General features: G+C 33.4%; 1 protein-coding gene across 1 annotated transcript in view; it reads right to left on the bottom strand.

The window, feature by feature from the left end:
- PDE11A (phosphodiesterase 11A) overlaps nucleotides 1-21,070 on the bottom strand; it is a 452,396-nt gene that overhangs the window by 54,451 nt on the left and 376,875 nt on the right. The window contains exons 16-17 of the mRNA XM_031960412.1: nucleotides 11,316-11,393; nucleotides 6,875-6,938 (exon numbers count right to left, since the gene is read on the bottom strand). Coding sequence (XP_031816272.1) covers nucleotides 6,875-6,938; nucleotides 11,316-11,393 — 142 coding nt within the window. The remainder of the gene's footprint in view (nucleotides 1-6,874; nucleotides 6,939-11,315; nucleotides 11,394-21,070) is intronic.

Raw genomic sequence — 21,070 nt, 5'->3', positions numbered from 1 at the left:
TTGCACATGTGGATTCTTTTCCTTCCTTTATGATTTCCTTGGGATACAGAGTATCTATCTCACCTTTGCTCTACATTAAAAACCTTACACTTATTGAATCCAAATGACATTTTGATATTTTCAGAGATTACTTGTACATCAAGTGATTAATAAGATGTTTTGATTTACTTTACTTTAGAAGTGGTAACCATATCTATTTAGTAGAGACAACTAGTTTATTTTTTATTGTACATGTTAAAATATATGTTAAATCCAAAATGTGTAAACATATTTATACAATTTTCTTGCTGCACAAGAAAAACAGTTCAAAAAGGAAAGTAAATGAGCAAGAAAACAAAATGCATGTGAATAACAACAAAAAGAGTGAGACTGTTATGTTGTGATCAACATTCAGTTCCCACAGTCCTCTCTTTAGGTGTAGATGGCTGTCTTCATCACAAGATCATTGGAACTGGAATCTCATTGTTAGAGAGAGTCATGTTCATCAAAATTGATTGTCATATAATATTGATGTTGTTGTCATATACAATGATCTCCTGGTTCTGCTTATTTCACTTAGCATCAGTTCATGTAAGTTTCTCCAGGCCTCTCTAAAATCATCCTCCTGACTGCTTTTTATAGAACAATAATATTCCATAACATTCATATATCATAGCTTATTCAGCCATTCTCCAACTGATGGGCATCCACTCAGTTTCCAGTTTCTTGTCACTATGAAAAGGGCTGCCGCAAACATTTTTGCACATGTGAGTCTCTTTCCCTTTTTTAACATTTCTTTGGTAAATAAGCTCAGCAGAAACATTGCTGGATCAATGGATATGCAGAGTTTGATAACTTTTTAGGCATAGTTCCAAACTGCTCTCCAGAATGGTTGGATCTGTTCACAGTTCCACCAGCAATGTATTAGTATCCCAGTTTTCCCACATGGCCTCCAATATTCATCATTATTTTTTCCTGTCATCTTATCTAATCCAAGAGGTGTATAGTGATATCTCAGAATTAGAGACAACTAGTTTAAAACTAAGAAGAATCACAATGAGATCAAGCTTTCCTCCCCAAGTGCTTTCTTTTATATGAATTGTTTTTTACCTTATTATATTGATGGCATGTTGTAATTGGAGAATAATTTTCCACATGGATATAAACATTCTAAGGCTCTTATAATACTTGTATCTATTTTATGTTTTCAATAAATGTGCAATTTATGAGGATGGAACTGAGTCAAAGACTTGATGATAATCAATAAAAGCTTGACTGTGTTTGGCACCTGACTTAATAATTGTTGTTTGTTCATTTTTAGTTGGGTATGACTCTTCATTATCCTATTTGTGGTTTTCTTGGCAAAGATTCTGGAATGGTTCACCCTTTTTGCTTCTGTTTCTTCATTTGTAAAAATGAGTTGTAGAAGGAAATGGTGAACCAGCTAATTAATGTTTGATGATATAATTGAACTCAGATCTTTTTGATTCTAGGCAGTACTTTATCTCCTATTCCACTTCATTATCAAATTGATAAGTTACTCTTCCTACTGCTGAGACTTGGGGCACCACTTTTTTGATCTTTGGCAAATATGTTATTTTCTTGTATTTCTGGATTTGTTTAGTGACAACAAGTTGTGAATGCTTTCTATAAATTATGAACAAATAATTGGCCAATATTTGTAGATATCATTGCTATTCTCACACAATTTGGTAGCAGAAATAAGATGTTTCTTATTAAGAATGGAATCAAATTTACCTCTGAGAAGAAGCTGACAGTGTTCTGCTAGTAATTCATGTGATGCTGTGAAATATTTGAGCCAGTTATTATAACTATTATCTAGTTTTGTCACATTCCAGTTTTGCTGAAAAACTTGAGTTTCAATTACTTTCCTTAATGTGGTTATTCTATCATATATTATGTTAACATTGCATAAGTCTTCAGTAAGTAAATAAATATTTAGTAAGTACCTACTATGTTTCAAACACAATGCTAAATACTGGCAATAGGAATACAAACAAAAAATTCTTGCCTTCAAGGAGCTTATAATTTAATGGAAGAAGACAACAAAAGAAACTGAAAAGTGTGGAGGTGAGGAGAGAAGAACAGAGAGGCATGAACACAAAGGAAGATACCCAACACTGCAAATATGAAGAAGTCCAAAAGCAGTGTTGCTGGTGGATATTGGGGAGAAGACTGAGAAGAGCCCCTTCCCTAGATGGAGTCTCTGGAGCCTATGTATTTATTATGAAGTCAGAGGATCCAATCAATGGACAGAGAATACTGATGTAAAGTGAAGACCAAAGCTGCTTCAAAGTTGCGTTTTTATTACATTAGGTTTCCTGTAGCCTTTTTTGTTACCATATCATGTGATGTTGAAGATATCACTGATAAAATAAAGCAACAACAACAAAAACCCATTGTGAAGCCCTTGCTTATAACTGATAAGAGTGTTTTTCAATGGTACAGGGCATATGATGACCAAATAATTTCCACATTCTCCTTTTGTGAAGCTCTCTGTCTTTGATTTTTTTTCTTCCTTATCTGTTTAAATTATCATTTTAAAAATTACACTTGTTTATTTTGTTGTTTGTACTGCTTTGATTACTTTGTATCTCTTTAACTTTTTGACTTTTTCTCTCAATAGTTCATTAAAAAATCAGAATTTTTGATATACTTTTGGTTTCCAAAGTCCAGTCTTCATATTTCTCTTTTGATGATTTTAATTAAGTGACATGTAATTCGACTTTTTTCTTCTTACTGTACATACCAGTTAGCTATCAATGTAATTTCAAAATGTCATTCCATAGCTCTTAAACATATTGGTCAAGTTATTTCTTCCATAATGATGTTTGACACCTTTCTTTAAGAGTATTTTTTGGTAGTCCTTCTTTTCCTTTTATGGTTCTTACTAGAGAAACACTCTTGCATACACTATTACATATTAATAATGAACATTTTTATGTTTTCTGTATAATATCGTGTGAAGATGATGAAACAAATTCCAGTTTTTAAAAAATTTCTCTCTTTTGGTATAGTTATTCCACTTATTGAAATTATGTCAAACTTTTTAAAAAGACTTTTTGATGTTCTAGTTTAAGTATATCCATCTACCCTTTAAAATTATTTGAAACTTCAAACTCATTTGTTTTATTAGGTAGATTTCTAGAGTTTGCATTACATAAAGATTTTTCTAACTCATTTTATATTTTTCAACTTTTTCCTTTTCAGATTTAAAAAACTCCCCAATCTCAGCTCTTATTTTATCCAATCTGGCTTTAGGAAAGAGCATATTTTCAATAACTCCCTTCTATCAATTCTGTAATATATTGCTGAAGGTACCATTGATCAGAAATAAAACAAAACAAAAAACCTTTTCTATGATTGGTAAGATCAATTTCTAATTTTGTTATGAAATAGCACTAGCACATAATGAAAACTTTCATATTAGTTAGTCCATTTCATGGGCACTTGGGATTTGTCTACTTAAAGTGGCAAGCCTTATTTGCATCCTATTTACAGGCAGGATATTGTTACTTCTGATTGGTTCCAGTCTCTTGCCTTGTTGTGATACTTGGACAGAAAGAAGAACCACTCAATCCCTCCATTGTCCTTAATGTCTATCATCATGATTGTTTTGAATAGGGCCAGCCTTTGTCTCATACTCTATCTGTATCTTTGACTTTTAGGAATATATGAAACACATTACCAATGAGAAATTAGATCCCTCATTATATTACAATTCATCAGTATTTCAAGTTTCCTAAAATTATTATTATTAGCATCATCTCCTATTTATTATTATTGTCCTCATTCTTTTCATCTTAGACTAAATGGGGTTAAGATAAAAATTGTCCATTGAGAAATCACCATCCTACTATTATTCCTTTATGCTTGATATTTGGCACACTAATGCATGAGTGGGGTAAAATAATTGCCTTTTGTAACTAAATAATAGCACTGCCCATATCAGCTCAGATTTTGTAAGCACAGTGAAAGCACCTTTGCAGGCAGAACAAAATGAATATGAGGAACAAAAGGAATCATGTATACTCTATTTTATTCACACATGTTTTTGATTTATTCTGTTATTTCCTCTATGTTTTAGGAACTTTTTGTTACATATAGTCTGGAGTTTATGATTTATTCAATATGACATCCATTAAAAATAGTATTCCTAAAATTTTAAAGTTCAGTGTGATATCTTGATGATTGTAAGCAACAGTTTGTCTATGGTAATCCTCTGCTTCTAGTACTTACTTATTTAGTGAATTCTTAAGGATATTTTTGGGTTTGTATTTATAACATACAAAGTTTCTATCATTTTTTTTTTTTTTGCAAAACCTATTTTGGTCAATATGTCTGGCTTCCTTAATGCTGAACTTTTTGCAATTTCTGATAGCAATGATGTGATCTTATGTTACTTTCACAATCCCTCCATTTATGTAAACAAATCTGTATTAACCTTTTTTTTTCAGTGATTTTTTGTTAGCTGAATTATGTAAATATTATTAATATTGATCTTGATGGATTATTAGATTCCACTCTTGGGTTTCAGCCTTTTCATAAGCTGCATCCAGAGAGAAATTAAGACAAGTTACATTTGATAAATCCAATGTTCTGTACATAGTGTTAGCCTTTATTACCATTCCATAAAGTAGTATCTTTCAGAAGTATTTCTATAAGTTTTTAACTGAAATAATTTATCAGTTCTTTTCTTCCTTTTTGTGATGAAGGAATGTCAAGCTTTTTATAGCTGCCTTGCAGTGAGGAATCCTGTGTCTGATTAATTTTGAATGGGTTTGTGTTTAAATATTTTCTAAATTTATTATTCATTTTATTATTCCAAAAATATACTTTAAGGCTGGCATTGCTAAAATGTGTACTACTCTCTGTTTTTTTTATTCTTATTATTCTTTATCATCAGATTCCATCTTGTATTACAATCAGACTGTCTTTGCCTCAGTAATACCCCTTATTTCACTTTTCCTCTCCTACATTTTGTCTTTTTGTGTTTTACTCAAGCAAAGTGCCTTTTGCTATACTGAAGCTGAATCCCAGAAGCAAAATCATTTCCAATGCAATCATGTGCTAGGAATAGCCTTTTCCCTCTACACTACCCATCTATGCATCTCTCTTTTCTTTCAAACAAAAATCCTTAGCAATCTGGGAAAGGGTAAGAAGAAGATGGAATCAAGAATCTCATTTCCTTGAGATCTTTGCCTATCAATTGGCCTTTTTTTTTTTTTTTTGGTCAGATTAAAATCTCAACCTACTCATCATCTGCAAAATGAGTACAAGAATGTCTACCTTGCACAAAGAGTTGTAATGAAGATTAAATGACTTTGAATATATATATATATATATATATATATATATATATATATAATGCATGTATATGTAACTTTGAAGGACTGGCCACATAATTTGCATGCATTTACCTATAAGACTATTTTATGGAGAACTCACACAAGCCAAGTGCTTATAGGGGTCAGAAGAAACGATATAAAGACACTCTCAAGATTTCTCTGAAGAACTGTGAAACTGATTTTGAGACACAGAGATAATGGCACAGGACTGCTCAGCACAGCATGCCTGTATCAAGTACTGTGCTCTATGAGCAAGGTAGAATTGCAGTAGCTTAAACTAAATGTCAGATATCTGAATTTAGAGACATCCTCACTGCAAATGTTCATGTATTCCTATTTGTGTCACCACTGTGGTTGAAACTCTCCAAGTTCATATCAGTCTGATCAGGCACAATTGGACATATTGAACCCTTACCTTGACATAGTGATGTTATTTGGTCTTTTTTGAGCATGAAGAACAATAATCAATGTGTATATAGTGCTTTGCAAACCTTAAGTGCTTGATAAAAATTACTTATTATTATGAATGTGATAGACTCTCCATTTGGAAACTCCTCTCACTAATCCAACCAATAATTTTTTCTAGTATGTAGTTTTGAATTGCCACTGGGTATTTACAAATCATGTGACTTATCCATGGTCAAACAACAACAGGCCAGACTTGAAATCATATTTTCCTGAATATAATGATGGCCCTCTTTTCATTATGCTAGGTTATACACTACTTAATCCACCTTAAATATGTCAGACTAAAGTTAAGGAAGAAATACAAATATTAAAATAAGCATGTTGTTCAAAAAACCATATTTGCATTTAAAAAATTCTTTTAAAATGTATCATACCTTAAAGTGACTTACTGTCTTTAAATGTAAATGAGAGGATATTAGATCAAGGATTATTTTTGAATGACATTAATCCCATATGAGTTATTGAATATTAAAGAAATATTGATTGCTACAGAAGATGAACTAGTCAAGTACCTCAAAATTGAGATATACCTGACTCTCTGAATAGAAGTTAAAAAAATTAAAACTTTAAAGCTAACATGTATTTGGCACATGATAGGGTAATTCCCAACTTCTTTTTCTGATTAAATGAGAATATTTTAGACATAAGAGCCCATGATCTTTAAATTTTCCTTAAAGGAAAAAAAATTAGCACATCTTACTACACATTTTAGACATTAAATAAAAATTGGATAATTTGAGGATCTTATGATTAAAATAAATATCTGTCAATTTGGAGGTATCTCAGTAAGGTCTATCATATAAAAGTCAAAAATGCTATTTTAATTCACTACATAAAAATATCCTGTGTGTCTAAATATTGTTCAATGGTATTAAGCTAAGAAAAAGATTATGTAGCGATCTGTGCCTCACAGAAATCTCCTGCTATTTTTTTTTATGTGCACTATGTTAATACTGATGTAAATTGACTGCTGTTGTGGTCCCTTGTAAGTCAGAGCTCTGGGAATATTGTCCCACCAATACCTCCTCTGCTCAGCTTGGCCATTAATCATGACTTGCCTGTCTTGAGATCTCCCACGGTTTGGTCACAGCTCCAAGGTCACAGGCTGTCATTAGCATTGATCTGCAAAACAGAGCCAAACAAAACAGGCTGAATAATCTTTTGTTGCATTTCTAAATACACCCTTCCCAGATACATAAATAAGTAAAATAGAAAAGAAAAAAAAATAGAGGCCACTTTGCTCCTTTTTTCTCAACAAGAGGCAGCATCATTTACTGTCTTCCATATTCTGCAGTATTTCCATCATGCCAACCTAGGCAGACAAAGCTATTACACATCAAGTGACGGCCATTTTGTCTTGCTTACAGCAGCTCAAAACGGGCTAAAGACTACTTCCCCTACAATTGCAGAAACTAAAGTTTATTTTAAAAATAATTTATGAATTAAAATATATGGTGGCTTTTTGTTGTTTTACAATAAACAAAGAAGCCAGGCATGCACTATTCCATTTATTAATGATGAACCTATTTTCTGGCTTATTATGGGATGATGGGACTCTGGGAGAAAAAACAAAAACAAAACAAACAACATACTGAAGAGGCAGCTAAAAAAAAAAAAAAGCACATAAGAACCCCCCTCCCCACTTTTGGCCTCATCTGCTATATAAAGCTAAGATTTACAATAAGAATCTCATTTTTTCACTGTAGTTTATGACTTGGCTATGACCATATTTTCTAAGCATTAAGAAAAGGAAAAACATCACTCTATAAAAATCTTCCTAATGGACCAGTCAGCAATGCCATTCTTCTTTTCAAAAACTTTCAATAGCTCCCCATTGCCTGCTGATCAAAGTATAAAATCCTGCTGCAGGTATCTGGATCTTTTCAATTTGGCTACTACCTATCTTCTTCAGTTATATCACACTATTTCTCTATTCACATATTCTGTGTTTTAGTCATACGAGGTTATTCTCTATCCCCATCTAATCTCTATTGCTCCTTTGTCCCAAATAATTTATCTCCTCTATCTCTGTTTTTTGCTGTGTGGCCCTTCCTTTAAGATGGGCTCAGGTGATATACTCAAGTATGTGCTGGTAAATGTTTAATTGGTTCTACTTTTAAAATGTAGAGACATTCTTTATTTAATATGCATTATTAATATGTTTCCCATCATTTCTTAAATCTATAAAACAATAAATCAATTGCTGATTTATATAATTTGCTGATTTTTGAGGTATAACTGCTCATACTAAAACTTTAACAATTATGCCTCACAAGACATTTTGATATGGCTCCAGTATTCCCTGCATTACAATACGTATTATCTCCTGTCCTTTGAGCCTCTTATCATCAAAGAGTGATATCTTTGAATGTGTTCTAGTGGAACTATAGTTGGGTCTTGCTACTCACTATCCACGTGACCTTGGGCAAGCCATTTATACTCTTTTAATCTCAGTTTCCCCATCTATAAAGTGAGGAGCTTGGATCAGTTGATGAAAAAAGAATACTATGCTAATTGCCTTATAAATACTATCTCATTTGATCAGATAATCTTTGAGGTCCTTTTTAGTTCTAATTAGATGATTCTAAGATCCTTAGATTTCTTTCAAAATACTCCTGAAACTTTCTTGACCTCCAATTAAACTAATCTAACTTATAATCACAAAGCTCAACATAATAAAAACAAATTCTGTTTTCTATCATTTTATTTGTATGCATTTTTACCATTTCACTATTAGATTATAAGATCTTTGAAAGCATATGTTCATGTTTGTAATTCTAGAATCTAGCACAATTCCTTGAACATAGTACTTAATAGATATTTATTGAATTGAATAGAAATCAATTAAGTTTACTACTTATTTATTGTTTAGTCATTTCACTCAATTCTGAAACTTTATGACCCATTTGGGGTTTTATTGGCAGAAATGCAAGAGTGGTTTGCTCTTTCTGTCTCTGAGGAAACTGAAGCAAACAGGATTAAATATTTTGCCTAGGGTCACAAAACTTACTATCTGAAGTCAAATTTGAACTTAGAAAGATGAGTCTTCCTGACATCAGGCTCAAGCCATCTAGGTGCCAGAATACATCAGTTGAATACTTTAGAAAGCATCCATTAGAGCACTTAATGTTCTATCATGGCAGAGATGGACAAAGTAGAGTTGGTCATGACTTTGTCTCTGTCACCAATATTCCAATAGCACATACTCCTTAATGCCCCTTTCCTTGTGGTCTGCTCCCTATGCTGCTGTGCCCAAGAGTTCTGGGCCTGTCATCTCTTCCAGGGCCTACCATCATGAAGAACACCTGGGATCAGTCTAGGATCAGTAAGGATAATATATGCCTTTTAGTTACATTCATAAAACAGATGATACATTATCACCGTTAACAACCAATGAACAAATTGATTATTTAATAGAATTTACTAAAAGTACAGCACTGCATTAGGTTCTATAGGAGATATAAAATGGGAACACATGGTCCTTACTTACATAGAGCATGTCATCTAGTTGTGAAGATAAGACACAAATATGAAAACAGAATAAATAATGTAAGGAAGTAAGTGAATATTAAATGACTGGGAAGACAGTGCTGTATGAGTTGGGATAATCAAAGCAGGAATGATCACTCAGGTAAAGAGGGATTAAAGAGGAAAGTTGAATTGGGTCTCAAACAATGAATACGATTCAACTGGTCAGAGAAAAGGGATATAAGAGTAGTCCAGGAAAGAGAATAGTAAGAGAAAAGGTAGAGAGGAAAGAAAACAAAAGATGTCTTGGGGACAGTGAGTAGAATATTTTCACTGGGTCAGGAAAGGGTGTGGTGCAGGGCAATAGGAAAATTATTGGGGGCTTTACTGTGTGGGACAGAGGAAATCACTGAATATTGCTGGGTAGGACACTGAAATAATGAAAGTCCATTCACCACCAACATAGTCTTATGTTATTTTCTTTCCTTTATATTTAAGACTCTGTCTTCTGTCTGAAAAATTTGTTTTCTATTACTAGAATTGTTATTTTTAACCACTCTATAGCTTAGACTTCCCCCTTATCTCTTTATTTTATTTTTAAATAGCTTTTTATTTTTCAAAATACATGCAAAGATAGTTTTCAACATTCACCTTTGTGAAACTTTGTATTCCAAATTTTTCTCCGTCTTCCCCCTTCTTCTCCCCTCCCCTAGATAGCAAGCAATCCAATAGAGGTTAAACTTGTGGAATTCTTTTAAATATATTTCCATATTCATCATGCTGCACCAGAAAAATCAGATCAAAAGGGAAAAAAGCACAAGAAAGAAAAAAAAAAACAAGCAAGCAAAAAAAACAACAAAAAAAACAATAACAACAACAAAACAAAGGTGAAAATACTATGCTCTGATGCACCTTCAGCCTCCATAATTCTTTCTTTGGATGCTATGCTTTGATATACATTCAGTCTCCATTGTTCTCTCACTAGGTGTGGATAGCATTTTCCATTACAATTCTTTTGGAATTGCCTTGAATCATCTCATTGTTGAAAAGAGCCAAGTAAGTCTTTCTGAATGAAATTTCTTGGAGCTTTTTTTTTTTTTTCTGGGGATGCCTCTGCCCTGTAATCCCATTCTCCAATGGGTACAATCCTGCTTGGAACCATCATTTAAAGAACTGACCAGACTATCCACAATCATTTCTCATCCTGCTCTATTCCTTTTCATTCCCACTTCCTTTCCTTCCCCCACAGTACAGCTTCCTTTTATCTTCTGCCTTCTCCATTATAATTAAGCTTTTTAAGTTCAAAAACTGTCTTTCAAATTTTTTTTGGTAGGCTTATGTTTGTATTCTTAGTGCCTAGCATATGTATTGCTTCATCTATCTTAGGGAGTTTGAGTAAATTTCCCATGGTTGTATATATAGAAAGCAGGATTTGAACAAAGGTCCTTCAACTCCATAGTGGAGTGCTCCATCATATCACATCTATAAATCAGAATCTTTGAGGGTGGTTTGGGGACACTGGGAGGGTGACTTGTCCTTGATTAGCTAGGTAGGATGTATCAGAGTCAAAGTCTTGCTTATTTTAAGACTGGGGTCTTGTATCAATTATACCATGTTCTCTCCTTCCCTCATCTTGTTCAAGCCCCTCATTCTACAAATGGGGAAACTGAAGCTCAAGGAGCAAGGTCACACAGATAGAAAGTAGCAGGTCACATCATTCCCAATCCAGCTATTTTCCCACAGAACCATGCTTAATGACAATATCACTCTTAGATGATCAGAGAGTCAAATGTCAGAAAAAGTATTATGTGTGTCTGCAGCAGCCAGCTCAAACTGACTCATGAGTCAGTTGTTAAATTTTTAGTGTATTATTGTCTTTATTCCAATATGAGTGAGCAGAACCTGTGCCCATTTTAAATCCAAAACTTGCTTGTATAAAATTATTCTTTTGTTTCTAGATGACACTTTTTAGAAAGACATGGGTAAGTTTCTAAATAATAATGAAATAAATGAACAATAATACTTTCTTACCGAAATATATCACGCTGGGTTTTGACATTCCAGTTGTAATCCCCTTTACTGACAAGTTCAAAGAATTCAGTTCTCCTCCTGAAAAAAAAATCATATAATCAAAAAAAAAAAAAACCTAGAATGAATTTTTTCAGCCTGTAGGGTTACATAAACACATTTACTGGGAGAATATAAGAGCCCTGAACCTCATACATTAATATTGGAAAACATGAAGCTAATGCTCTGTCAAGATGAATAATTTTTAAAAAAATATTGATGCTTCAAGAAAGCAACAAGCATTTCTGAATATATTCATAAGAGAGGTGATTACATACATCTAAAGTAGGAAACAATGAAGTATTGCACTTATCATGACACTGATAAGATTGTTAATATCCATCCAAATTCAAAGGAAGGAACCAGGGGGACAATGAAAAAGAATGGTAATTTCAGAAGAATTTTATATCACCTTAATGTAGGACCTAATCACATTTAGGATATAAAAGATACTCTGTGGGAGTAAATTCAGGGTAAAATAATTTTTCAAGTTAGCAAAGAAGTATATCATATTCTGTAAGATGTAACCTGCCATATAATGGTCCCTAATGTTTTGCCTCCTAAGCACTTCCCTTTCTATTTTCTGAAATGATATTTTAGATACCTTAATACCTCTTTTTTAGAGTTATCATAGCATAGAGGATAAAGTGAAGGTCTTGAGAATCAGAAAGACCTAGACTTAAGTCCATTCTCTGACACATTCAATATGTGTGACTATGAACAAGTCACTCAACCTCTCAATGACTTCAGACAGTTGCCTCTCCATCATTCAAAGTTATAGTTGAATAGTGCATTCTACATTGGTAGAGTGAGTTTTCACACTGGGAATTCTGCCAGACAAATTAAATCACAGTTTTGTCCAAAATAACAGCAAATCAACTCTCACATAATTTATGGCAGAAATGAAGTTGCAGTTTTTGTTATGAACTTATTGTTGCCAAATTTCAATTTGGAGGACATATATGTTCTAAATTAGGGAGAGGAAGAAAGTTTAAATAATAGCTATGTAGACAGTATTTAGTCTCAAAGTTCTGAGAATTGGTTTGATTGATTACCAAACAGACTGATTTTCTGTCGTTAAGTCTGACTAAATGATTTGATAGTAGTAGTGGTGGTAGTAGTGAGGATAGTAGTAGGAGCAATGGTGCTGGTGGTGGTGGTGGTGGTAGTAGTAGTGTACTAAGGCAAGAAGTACAATGGATAGAGCACTAGATTTAGAGTAAAAATGATCCAAGTTGAAATTTGGCTTCATATGCTACCTGTATGGCTCTTAATTCCTTCCTGCTTCAGTTTCCTCATCTGTAAAATGGAAGAATAAAAACATCTATCCTCCAGCATTGTTATGAGGATAAAATGAGATATTTGTAGAGTGCTTTGCAAACCTTAAAGCATTATGTAAATGTGGCCATTGTTATTATTACTGCTACTACTAACACTATGAAAAAATGAAATCATCATTACTATCATCATAGTCAATATCTTCTATGTACTAATGGATGCCAAAGTTTATATTATAAATACAAACTAGAAAATATCCCAGAAAGTTCAATTAAGAAATTGAACTAGGATTGTTTATCTTTTTTTTAGGGGAAAGGAATTGTATTAATTTTATTAGCGTATGTTTTTACATTACAAACATTTGCAGAATATGCCAACTCCATGAGAGGTCTCTTAAAACAAAGTAAGGCAATTAAGTAAAAACCAAAAACACAGTGATCTCATCTGAGCTGCATATAACATTCCATGTCTATAGTATCCCCTATGCTATTTTTTTCCTGAGGCAATTGGGGTCAAGTGATTTGTCCAGGGCCATACAGCTAGGAAGAGTTAAATGTCTGAGGCCAGATTTGAACTTGGGTCCTCCTGACTTCAGGGCTGGTGCTTTATCCACTGCGCCACCTAGCTTCCCCGATACAATTATTTTTAAGTAATAAAAATTCATTTTCTCTTCCACTCCTTCTTTCATATCAGAACAGAAAAAAAAAAATTCACTCTACCACAGATATATAATTAAGCAAAACAAATTCCCTTGTTAGTTGCGTACAAAGATATACACACACACATATATATAATATAGACATCTGTAAGTATATGTATATGTAAATATATGTCTCAATTTGCATCCTAAATTCTTCACCTTTCTATCAGGAGATGAATAGCATATTTCATCATTGATCCTCAGGAATTATGGAAGATCATGTATTGAGCAGAATTCTTGAAGCTTTTAAAGTTGTTTGTCTTTACCATGTTGTTATAAAAATTGTTTTCTTCATTCTGCTCACTTTATTCTTCATCAGTTTATAAAAGTCCTCAAAAGTGTTTATTTTTACAATATTGATGTTAAAGAATAAATTGGCTTTCTGGTTCTCCATTTATCAGTTCATATGTTTTTCTTTATTTCTTTGAAATCATCTATTTCCTCATTTCTTATAACACTATATTAAACCACAACTTATTTTGTCATTTCTCATCTGATGGGCATTCTTTTAGTTTCCAGGTTTTTTGCCACTACATAAAAGACCTGCCCACACATTTTCTGTACATATAGTTTTTCTTTTTTCTTTGATCTTCTGTGAGTAAAACAACGAGAGAGCTGGATCAAAGGACATGCATTATTGAGTAAATATTTGTATATAATTCCAAATTGCTTTTTAGAACCTTAGTATTCATTCATAGGGTTATCAAGAGCATATCAGTGTACCTATTTCTCCATGGATAGAACCAATCTATATAATAAAAATGACAGTGTTACCTAAATTAATTTATTTATTCAATATCATACCAAACTACAAAATTATTTTATAGAAAAATAATAACAAAATTCATATGGAGGCAAAAAAGGTCAAGAATCTCAAGGAAAATAAATGAAGCAATGCCAGACAAACTATACTACAAAGCTATAATTCTCTCTCGCTTTTTTTTTTTGATTAAAGTTTTTTATTTTCAAAACATATGAATAGATAAGTTTCAGCATTCATTTTTGCAAAACCTTGTCTTGCAAATTTTTTTCCTTCCCTTCCCTGTAACCCTTCCCCTAGAAGGCAAGTAATCTAGTATGTTAAACATGTGCACTTCTTCTTTACATATTTCATGCTGCACACACACACACAAAACAGATCAAAAAAAGAAAAAAATGAGAAAGAAAACAAAATGCAAGCAAATAACAACAAAAAGAGTGAGAATGTTATGTTGTGACCCACATTCAATTCCCACAGTCCTCTCTGGTATAGATGTCTCTCTTGGTCACAAGATCATTAGAACTGGTATCATCTCATTGTTGGAAAGAGTCACAATCATCAGAATTTATCATCGTATAACATTGATTTTGCTGTGTAAAATGATCTTTTGGTTCTACTCATTTCACTTAGCATCAGTTCATGTCTCTCCAGGCCTCTCTAAAAATCATCCTCCTGATTATTTATTATGGAACAATAATATTCCATAATATTTATATACCATAACTTATTCAGCCACTTTCCAGCTGATGGACATCTACACAGTTTCCAGTTTCTTGCCACTGTGAAAAGGGCTGCCACAAATATTTTTGCACATGTTGATCCTTTTCCCTTTTTTATGATCTGTTTGGGATATAGGCCCAATAGAGACACTGCTGGATCAAGGGGTATGCATAATTTGATAGCCCTTTGGGCATAGTTCCAAATTGCAAAACTGTAATTCTCAAAAAAATTCAATGCTGACTATAAATTAGAAAGATCAATCAGTGGAACAGATTAGTTACATATTATTCAGAAACAAATATATCTAGTACCCTAGAATTTTATAAAACCTTTCACTTCTGAGGTAAAGACTCACTGAAAAAAACTGCTGGAAATATTAGATATCAATATGGAAGAAATTCGATTTAGACTGACACCTTGCACTTTATGTAAGGATAAGATCCAAATGGAATGTGACCTAGACATCAAGTCACATCACAAACAAATTAGAGAAATTTGGAAAAATTTATTATGAGATCTATGGATAAGAAAAAAATGACCAAAGAAAGAATAGAGATTGTACCACTATCATTGATAATCACCCAGATACAACACTGATTCATAAAAACTTAATGCTGTTTTTTTAAATAGATGCTACTATCCCAAATAATTTCTTAGCAATATAGAATAAAAAGCTTTTAAAGTATAGAAATCCAGTCAAGGAGTTTCCAGAAGAAGAAACTATACATATAATGGAGTGATAGCTAGGGTTTTAATAACCAGTTAGCAACCATTTCTCTTGGGGGAAAATCTTCTTCATTACTTTCTTAAATAAAGTATTGATTTGTATCATTTGCTTATTCATTTGTTTTGTTTTTTATTAGACAATTGAGGTAAAGTGACTTGCCCAGAATCACACAGCTAAGTATCAAATGTCTGAGGTTGCATTAGAATTTAGATCCTTTGGATTCCAGGGCTCTTTCCACTGCTCTGACTAGATGCCCTCATTTTCTGATTTTCAATATATAAATGCTTACACAGAAAATTGAACAATGTTAGCTCTCTCCAGATATGTTGGTTCTAAAACATCCTTGGCATATCATCTCTAGTATCCTGTAAATTGTTAGGTTGTTCTGAAGAGGGAGTGAACCTACCAGAGATTGAGCTTACATTCTAATACTTCTATTCAACTACAAAAAAGCCAATATTTTTATCCCAATATTGAATAACAAGAAATCAACATCCTTGGGCTGTTTCTATTTGAACAATATTTAAAATGAGGAGAAATGACATGCTTACTATGGTGATGAAGAAGAAAATGGAGTAGAAGGAGGAAGAAAAGAAGTAGGAGGAGGAGAAGCAAGAGAAGAGAAGGAGAAGAAAGAATGAAGAGAAGAAGAAGAGAAGGGGGAGGGGAAGAGGAGGAGAAAAAGGAGGAGGAGGAGAAGGAAGAAGAGGAGATGATGATGTTAATATGGTATAGTGGACAGAGAGCTGGTCTTGGATACAGGAAGACGAGTTCAAAAGCCACTTCTGACACAGTATATGTCAGTTATTAGGGCAATGGTCCAAATGCTACTTGATTATTCATTGATGATGTCAACAAAGTCTTTAGTAAATAAGAATCTGGAGTCCAGTGTGGATCATGGCTATTTGGGCTATTGGTTCAGGACCTATAGTAGACTGTATTGTTGACAATTCAGTTTGTTGACATCCATGACTATATAGCCTTATAATAAATTCTTCATTATGCAAATACAAATCTTTTACTTCCTATTCCTTTTGATTTGGATTCACCTCTTAAGTTTCCAAACCACAAGATATTCCTTGGTTACTATTCCATTTCATGTATTATCTCCCTCTGGAAACAAAGAAAATGTTTGCTTTTATATTTATGTATCCAACCCTTGCTCAGCACAGTGCTTGATATGTAACAACAATGTAAAGCATTAATAAAGGCTTTCTAATTTGTTCATATACATGTATATATGCATAAATAATAATAGTTAATGTTTATATAACACTTACCCTGTGCTAAGTGTTTTATAAATATTATAAATTAATAATATAATAAATAATAATAATAATAAATAATATTATAAATATTATCCCATTTGATTCTCAAAACAATCTGGGAAGCAGGTGCTATTATTATACCTATTTTACAGATAAGGAAACTGAGGCAAATAAATATTAATTAACTTGTCCAGGGTCACACAGCTTGTATGTGTTTGAGGCTGGATTAAAATTCAATTCTTCCTGACTCCAGGGTTCATATTCTATCATCGCCATACCATGGGACATCTAGAAATTAGGACTGTCAAAATCAGAGTTAAAACAAACAAAAATCACTGGACTTTAACATGATACCACTGTAAAAAGTGATATTTTACTTACATAAAATAAAGGTTAAGTCAGTAAAGAGCAGATTAGTTGATAAGCACTTTGTCAACTTTTTAGCACTTGTAGAATTTTTGCCTGATTTTACAGATGTGACCAGCAGAAATCTTCTCCTCTGTAGTGTGTACAAAGCTTCTCATCTCATTACTTTTAATATCTCCTTCAGTTCACCTTCAATTAATCCTCCCCATTCTTCACATTCATGCCTTTTCATATATTTGAAGGCAGCTCTCATATCACCTTTAGTGGGTACTTAACTGGGCTTTAAAGTATTAAAGAATCAAGAAATCATAGAATAATGTAATGGAAAGTAGCCTTCAGAGATCATGTAGTCCACATTCCTGCCTCCTCACAAAGACCTTGGAGAGATGCCAGATTAATTGGAATCTCTCCAGTTTTTAGAGATCAGGCCCAGAATTTGAGGACACCTCTAGAATCCATCTATGCCTTTAGATGTCTCAATATTATACTGAAAAGATCTGGGTTCTAGTGTCAACTAGAATTCTCAACTCTAAAATTTCATGATGTCCACTATTTTGGTGGTTTTTTCCCCTGAAACCATCACCAATTTATCAATAACGTGTTTTCATGTAAAAATGAGTGCAATAATAACAATACCAATTAATATTTATATTTGAGACATTCTCTATAAGAAATGAGATTCACTAGGTGATCTTGATGATATGGTATTTAATTGCATCATGTGTCATGATATACTGGAGTCTCCTAAAAGAGATATATAATTATCCCTAAAGAATCCTGCCTAATTATTCATCAAAAACTACCTACTGTCTAGACTACGATAGGTTGTTGGATGGACAACTGTTAGAGCTACTCCATAAGCAAATCTATCTTGAATAGCTCTGCACAGGATTCAGAATTGAATAGGTATAAGAGAATGGATTGAATTTTCTTTACTAAATTATGCAGGTTTTCTAATGAACTTCATGAAACATAGACTTATCCTTTGATATCCACATTCTTCTAGTGATAAATTGTGGAATATCATTCTCTTTAAGAGATTAAAGTTGTGAGTCAATCAGAAAACAATAGAGACGTGCATAGTGGGTTTGAATGGGTTTTATTATATTATGAATGAATTGTATAGGATAAGCAACATAAAAGATATCATCACAAAGACATGTGGCCAGAATAGAATAGTGAGAATGACAAGTGGTAGACAACACAAGTGTCAAACATGTATATTGCATTGTCAAGAGAAGATGGGTAAGCCAGTATATTGTTTGAATCCTCCATGTAGGATTTGTAGGAGGGTTTGACCAAAAAGTTAAATAAGGAAAAGGATGGATGGGTTAGGGTCTTTACCATCATAGGGAGCACCGACATCAGGGAGACTAATCTATGGGACAACAAGATCCATCAAAATCTTAAGATACCCTTCCATTCCTGAAGCATTGAGAACTATTGTCTGCACTTTTACAGTTCCCACCATTAGCATTTATACAGAGATTTGATACACTGAAAAATGATAACAAATCCCTAGCTCTTTAAGGTTTACAAAGCACTTTAAATATCTTCTCTCATTTGATCTAAACAACCTCATGAGGTAGGTACTAGGTACTATTATTACCATCTCCATTTTACAGATAGGGAACCTGAGGCTTAGCATTTGAGGAACTGCTCAAGATCACAGATAATAAAACTCTGAAGTGGGCTTTGAACTCATAGTATCTTTCTTTCTTTCTTTCTTTCTGGCTCTTTCTTTCTCTTTCTTTCTTTCTTTTTTCCTTTTTCTTTCTTTCTTTTTGGTGTGGCTCCAAGTCTAGTGTTCTAGCATTATGCCTCATCCATTTAAGAATATAAAGATAAAATAATTGAAAATCTCTTAAACAGTGGTCCAGGCTATATACAGACTTAGCTTAATTTCCAAATTAAACTAACTAGACAATTGAATAAATTGAATAAAAAAGAACATCATTTCCAACCAGCCTTTGATTTACCCTCCCCTTTCCCCCACCAGTTATCATTAAAGCTGCTGATGGTATATGGTTGATGGGTGAGACATGACATATTATACAAGGAAGCTGCCTATTACAAAGGTTGATAATTCAATGCAAAGTCACAGGCAGAAAACAAAATTCATTTCTTTCATACAAATTCATGACACAATGACAGAACAGTTCCTGTGAGAATAAATACTCCAGTGATGGAAATTTTAATAGCTGTAGTAGCTGGTATGGAAATCTTAAATCAGTCTAGCCCTAAATTGGTCACAGACTTCAGATCACATTAGTAAAGCTAGATTCTACTTGCATCACAGAGAAGGGGCTCAATATGTATTATCTCTTATGGGGAAAATCCCATAATAAAGAAAGGAAAAATATTAGCACACCAATTTGATTTTCTTTTCACTGATACCTCTGGTATTTTGCATAATCTGGGGTCTTGAGTCTTAAAATCTGACTGCTGAAGGAAATGGAAGACTGCATGAATGTACAATATTCCTAGCATAAAAATGACAAAGATTTGGTAAAATTATGCTCTCAATACATCCTGTGATTCAAATGGTACAAACTGAGGACAGAACAAATGACTTATGCTTTCAACCCTAATGCCCTAGAAATCCACAAGTGATCCAGTGAGGCCCAAGGCCAGTCTTAAGAGATGTGTGCCCCAAAATGAAGACACACAAGAGGGTTGTGAAATGGTATTCAGTGGTATTGTCTTTACTACATAACATCTGAGTCTCTTGTGGTTGCTAACAGAGGCAACTATGGAGAATGACTTACTTGCTTATTTATTTTTTTTATCTTCAGGTCCTAGCCACATACATACATAGTAAATACTTAATAAATGCTTTTTTATTCAATCATTCACAAATCCAAATCTTCATGTATAGGTATGTGTGCTGTCAGCAATGAAATAATGTCAGTGAACAATGCCATTGGGCTGAGATGATATGAATATTCATATCAATATATGAATCATATATTCATATCAAATGAGACATTTGTAAAGCAGCACAGTTCTAGGAGTATATTATTGTAAACATTCAGTCCTTTAGTTGTGTTCTACAGTTTGTGACCCTCTGGACCATACTGTTCATCGAGTTTTCTTGGAAAAAAATAATGGAAATTTGCCATTTCCTTTTCCAGTGATTTACCCAGGCTCATACAGTTAGTAAGTATTTGAGGCTGGATTTGAACTCAGATTTTCCTGACTCCAAGCTCAGTGTATTATCCTTTTGAGTTACCTGCCTGCACAGAGGAGATCTGTAATAGATATATTTCATTCCATTCCATATAGTGCTTTAATGTGTACAAAGTTCTTTCCTCACAAAATTCTTTGAGATAGATAATCCCAATATTATTTGCCTCCTCCAAACTTTTCCATTTCCAGTCTTGGCATCTCTATACTAAACACTTAACAAATGATTGTTGAATAGCAGTCACCCAGACTTGCAAACTTGAGGTCATCTTTAATGCTTTTCTCTCTCCACATTCGATCATTTATCAAGTCTTGAAGTTCCTGCCTCAACCTCTCTCCTGTTTGCTCTCTTTTGTTTACTCATTCCACAGCCACTTTACGTGGGGCCCTCATCACCTCTGACTAGGACTAGCTTCCCTGCCTCCAGTCTCCTCCCTCTCCAAGCCACCCTGCACACCAAATTGATAGTCCTAAAACACTGATCAGATTATTGTTGATATGTGAATGATGCCATTTTTCCTGAAGAATTATCAGTGGATCTGTAATGTCTCAAAGGGTTAACTGATTCGATCAAGATCATTCAGTTAGAAAATTACCAGAGCCATGACTTCAGTCTAAGGCTAATCTGATTTTCAAAGGCAATAATTGTGTCCTGGATTTAACCTATCACTGCTAATAACAAAAAGCCATATGCCTGAGATGGAGGTGCCATCT

The sequence above is a fragment of the Sarcophilus harrisii genome, chromosome 3, assembly GCF_902635505.1.
Source record: "Sarcophilus harrisii chromosome 3, mSarHar1.11, whole genome shotgun sequence".
Classification (NCBI taxonomy): Eukaryota; Metazoa; Chordata; class Mammalia; order Dasyuromorphia; family Dasyuridae; genus Sarcophilus; species Sarcophilus harrisii.
The sequence above is the reverse complement of the archived record's forward strand: the minus strand, read 5'-3'. Positions and strand labels throughout refer to the sequence as shown.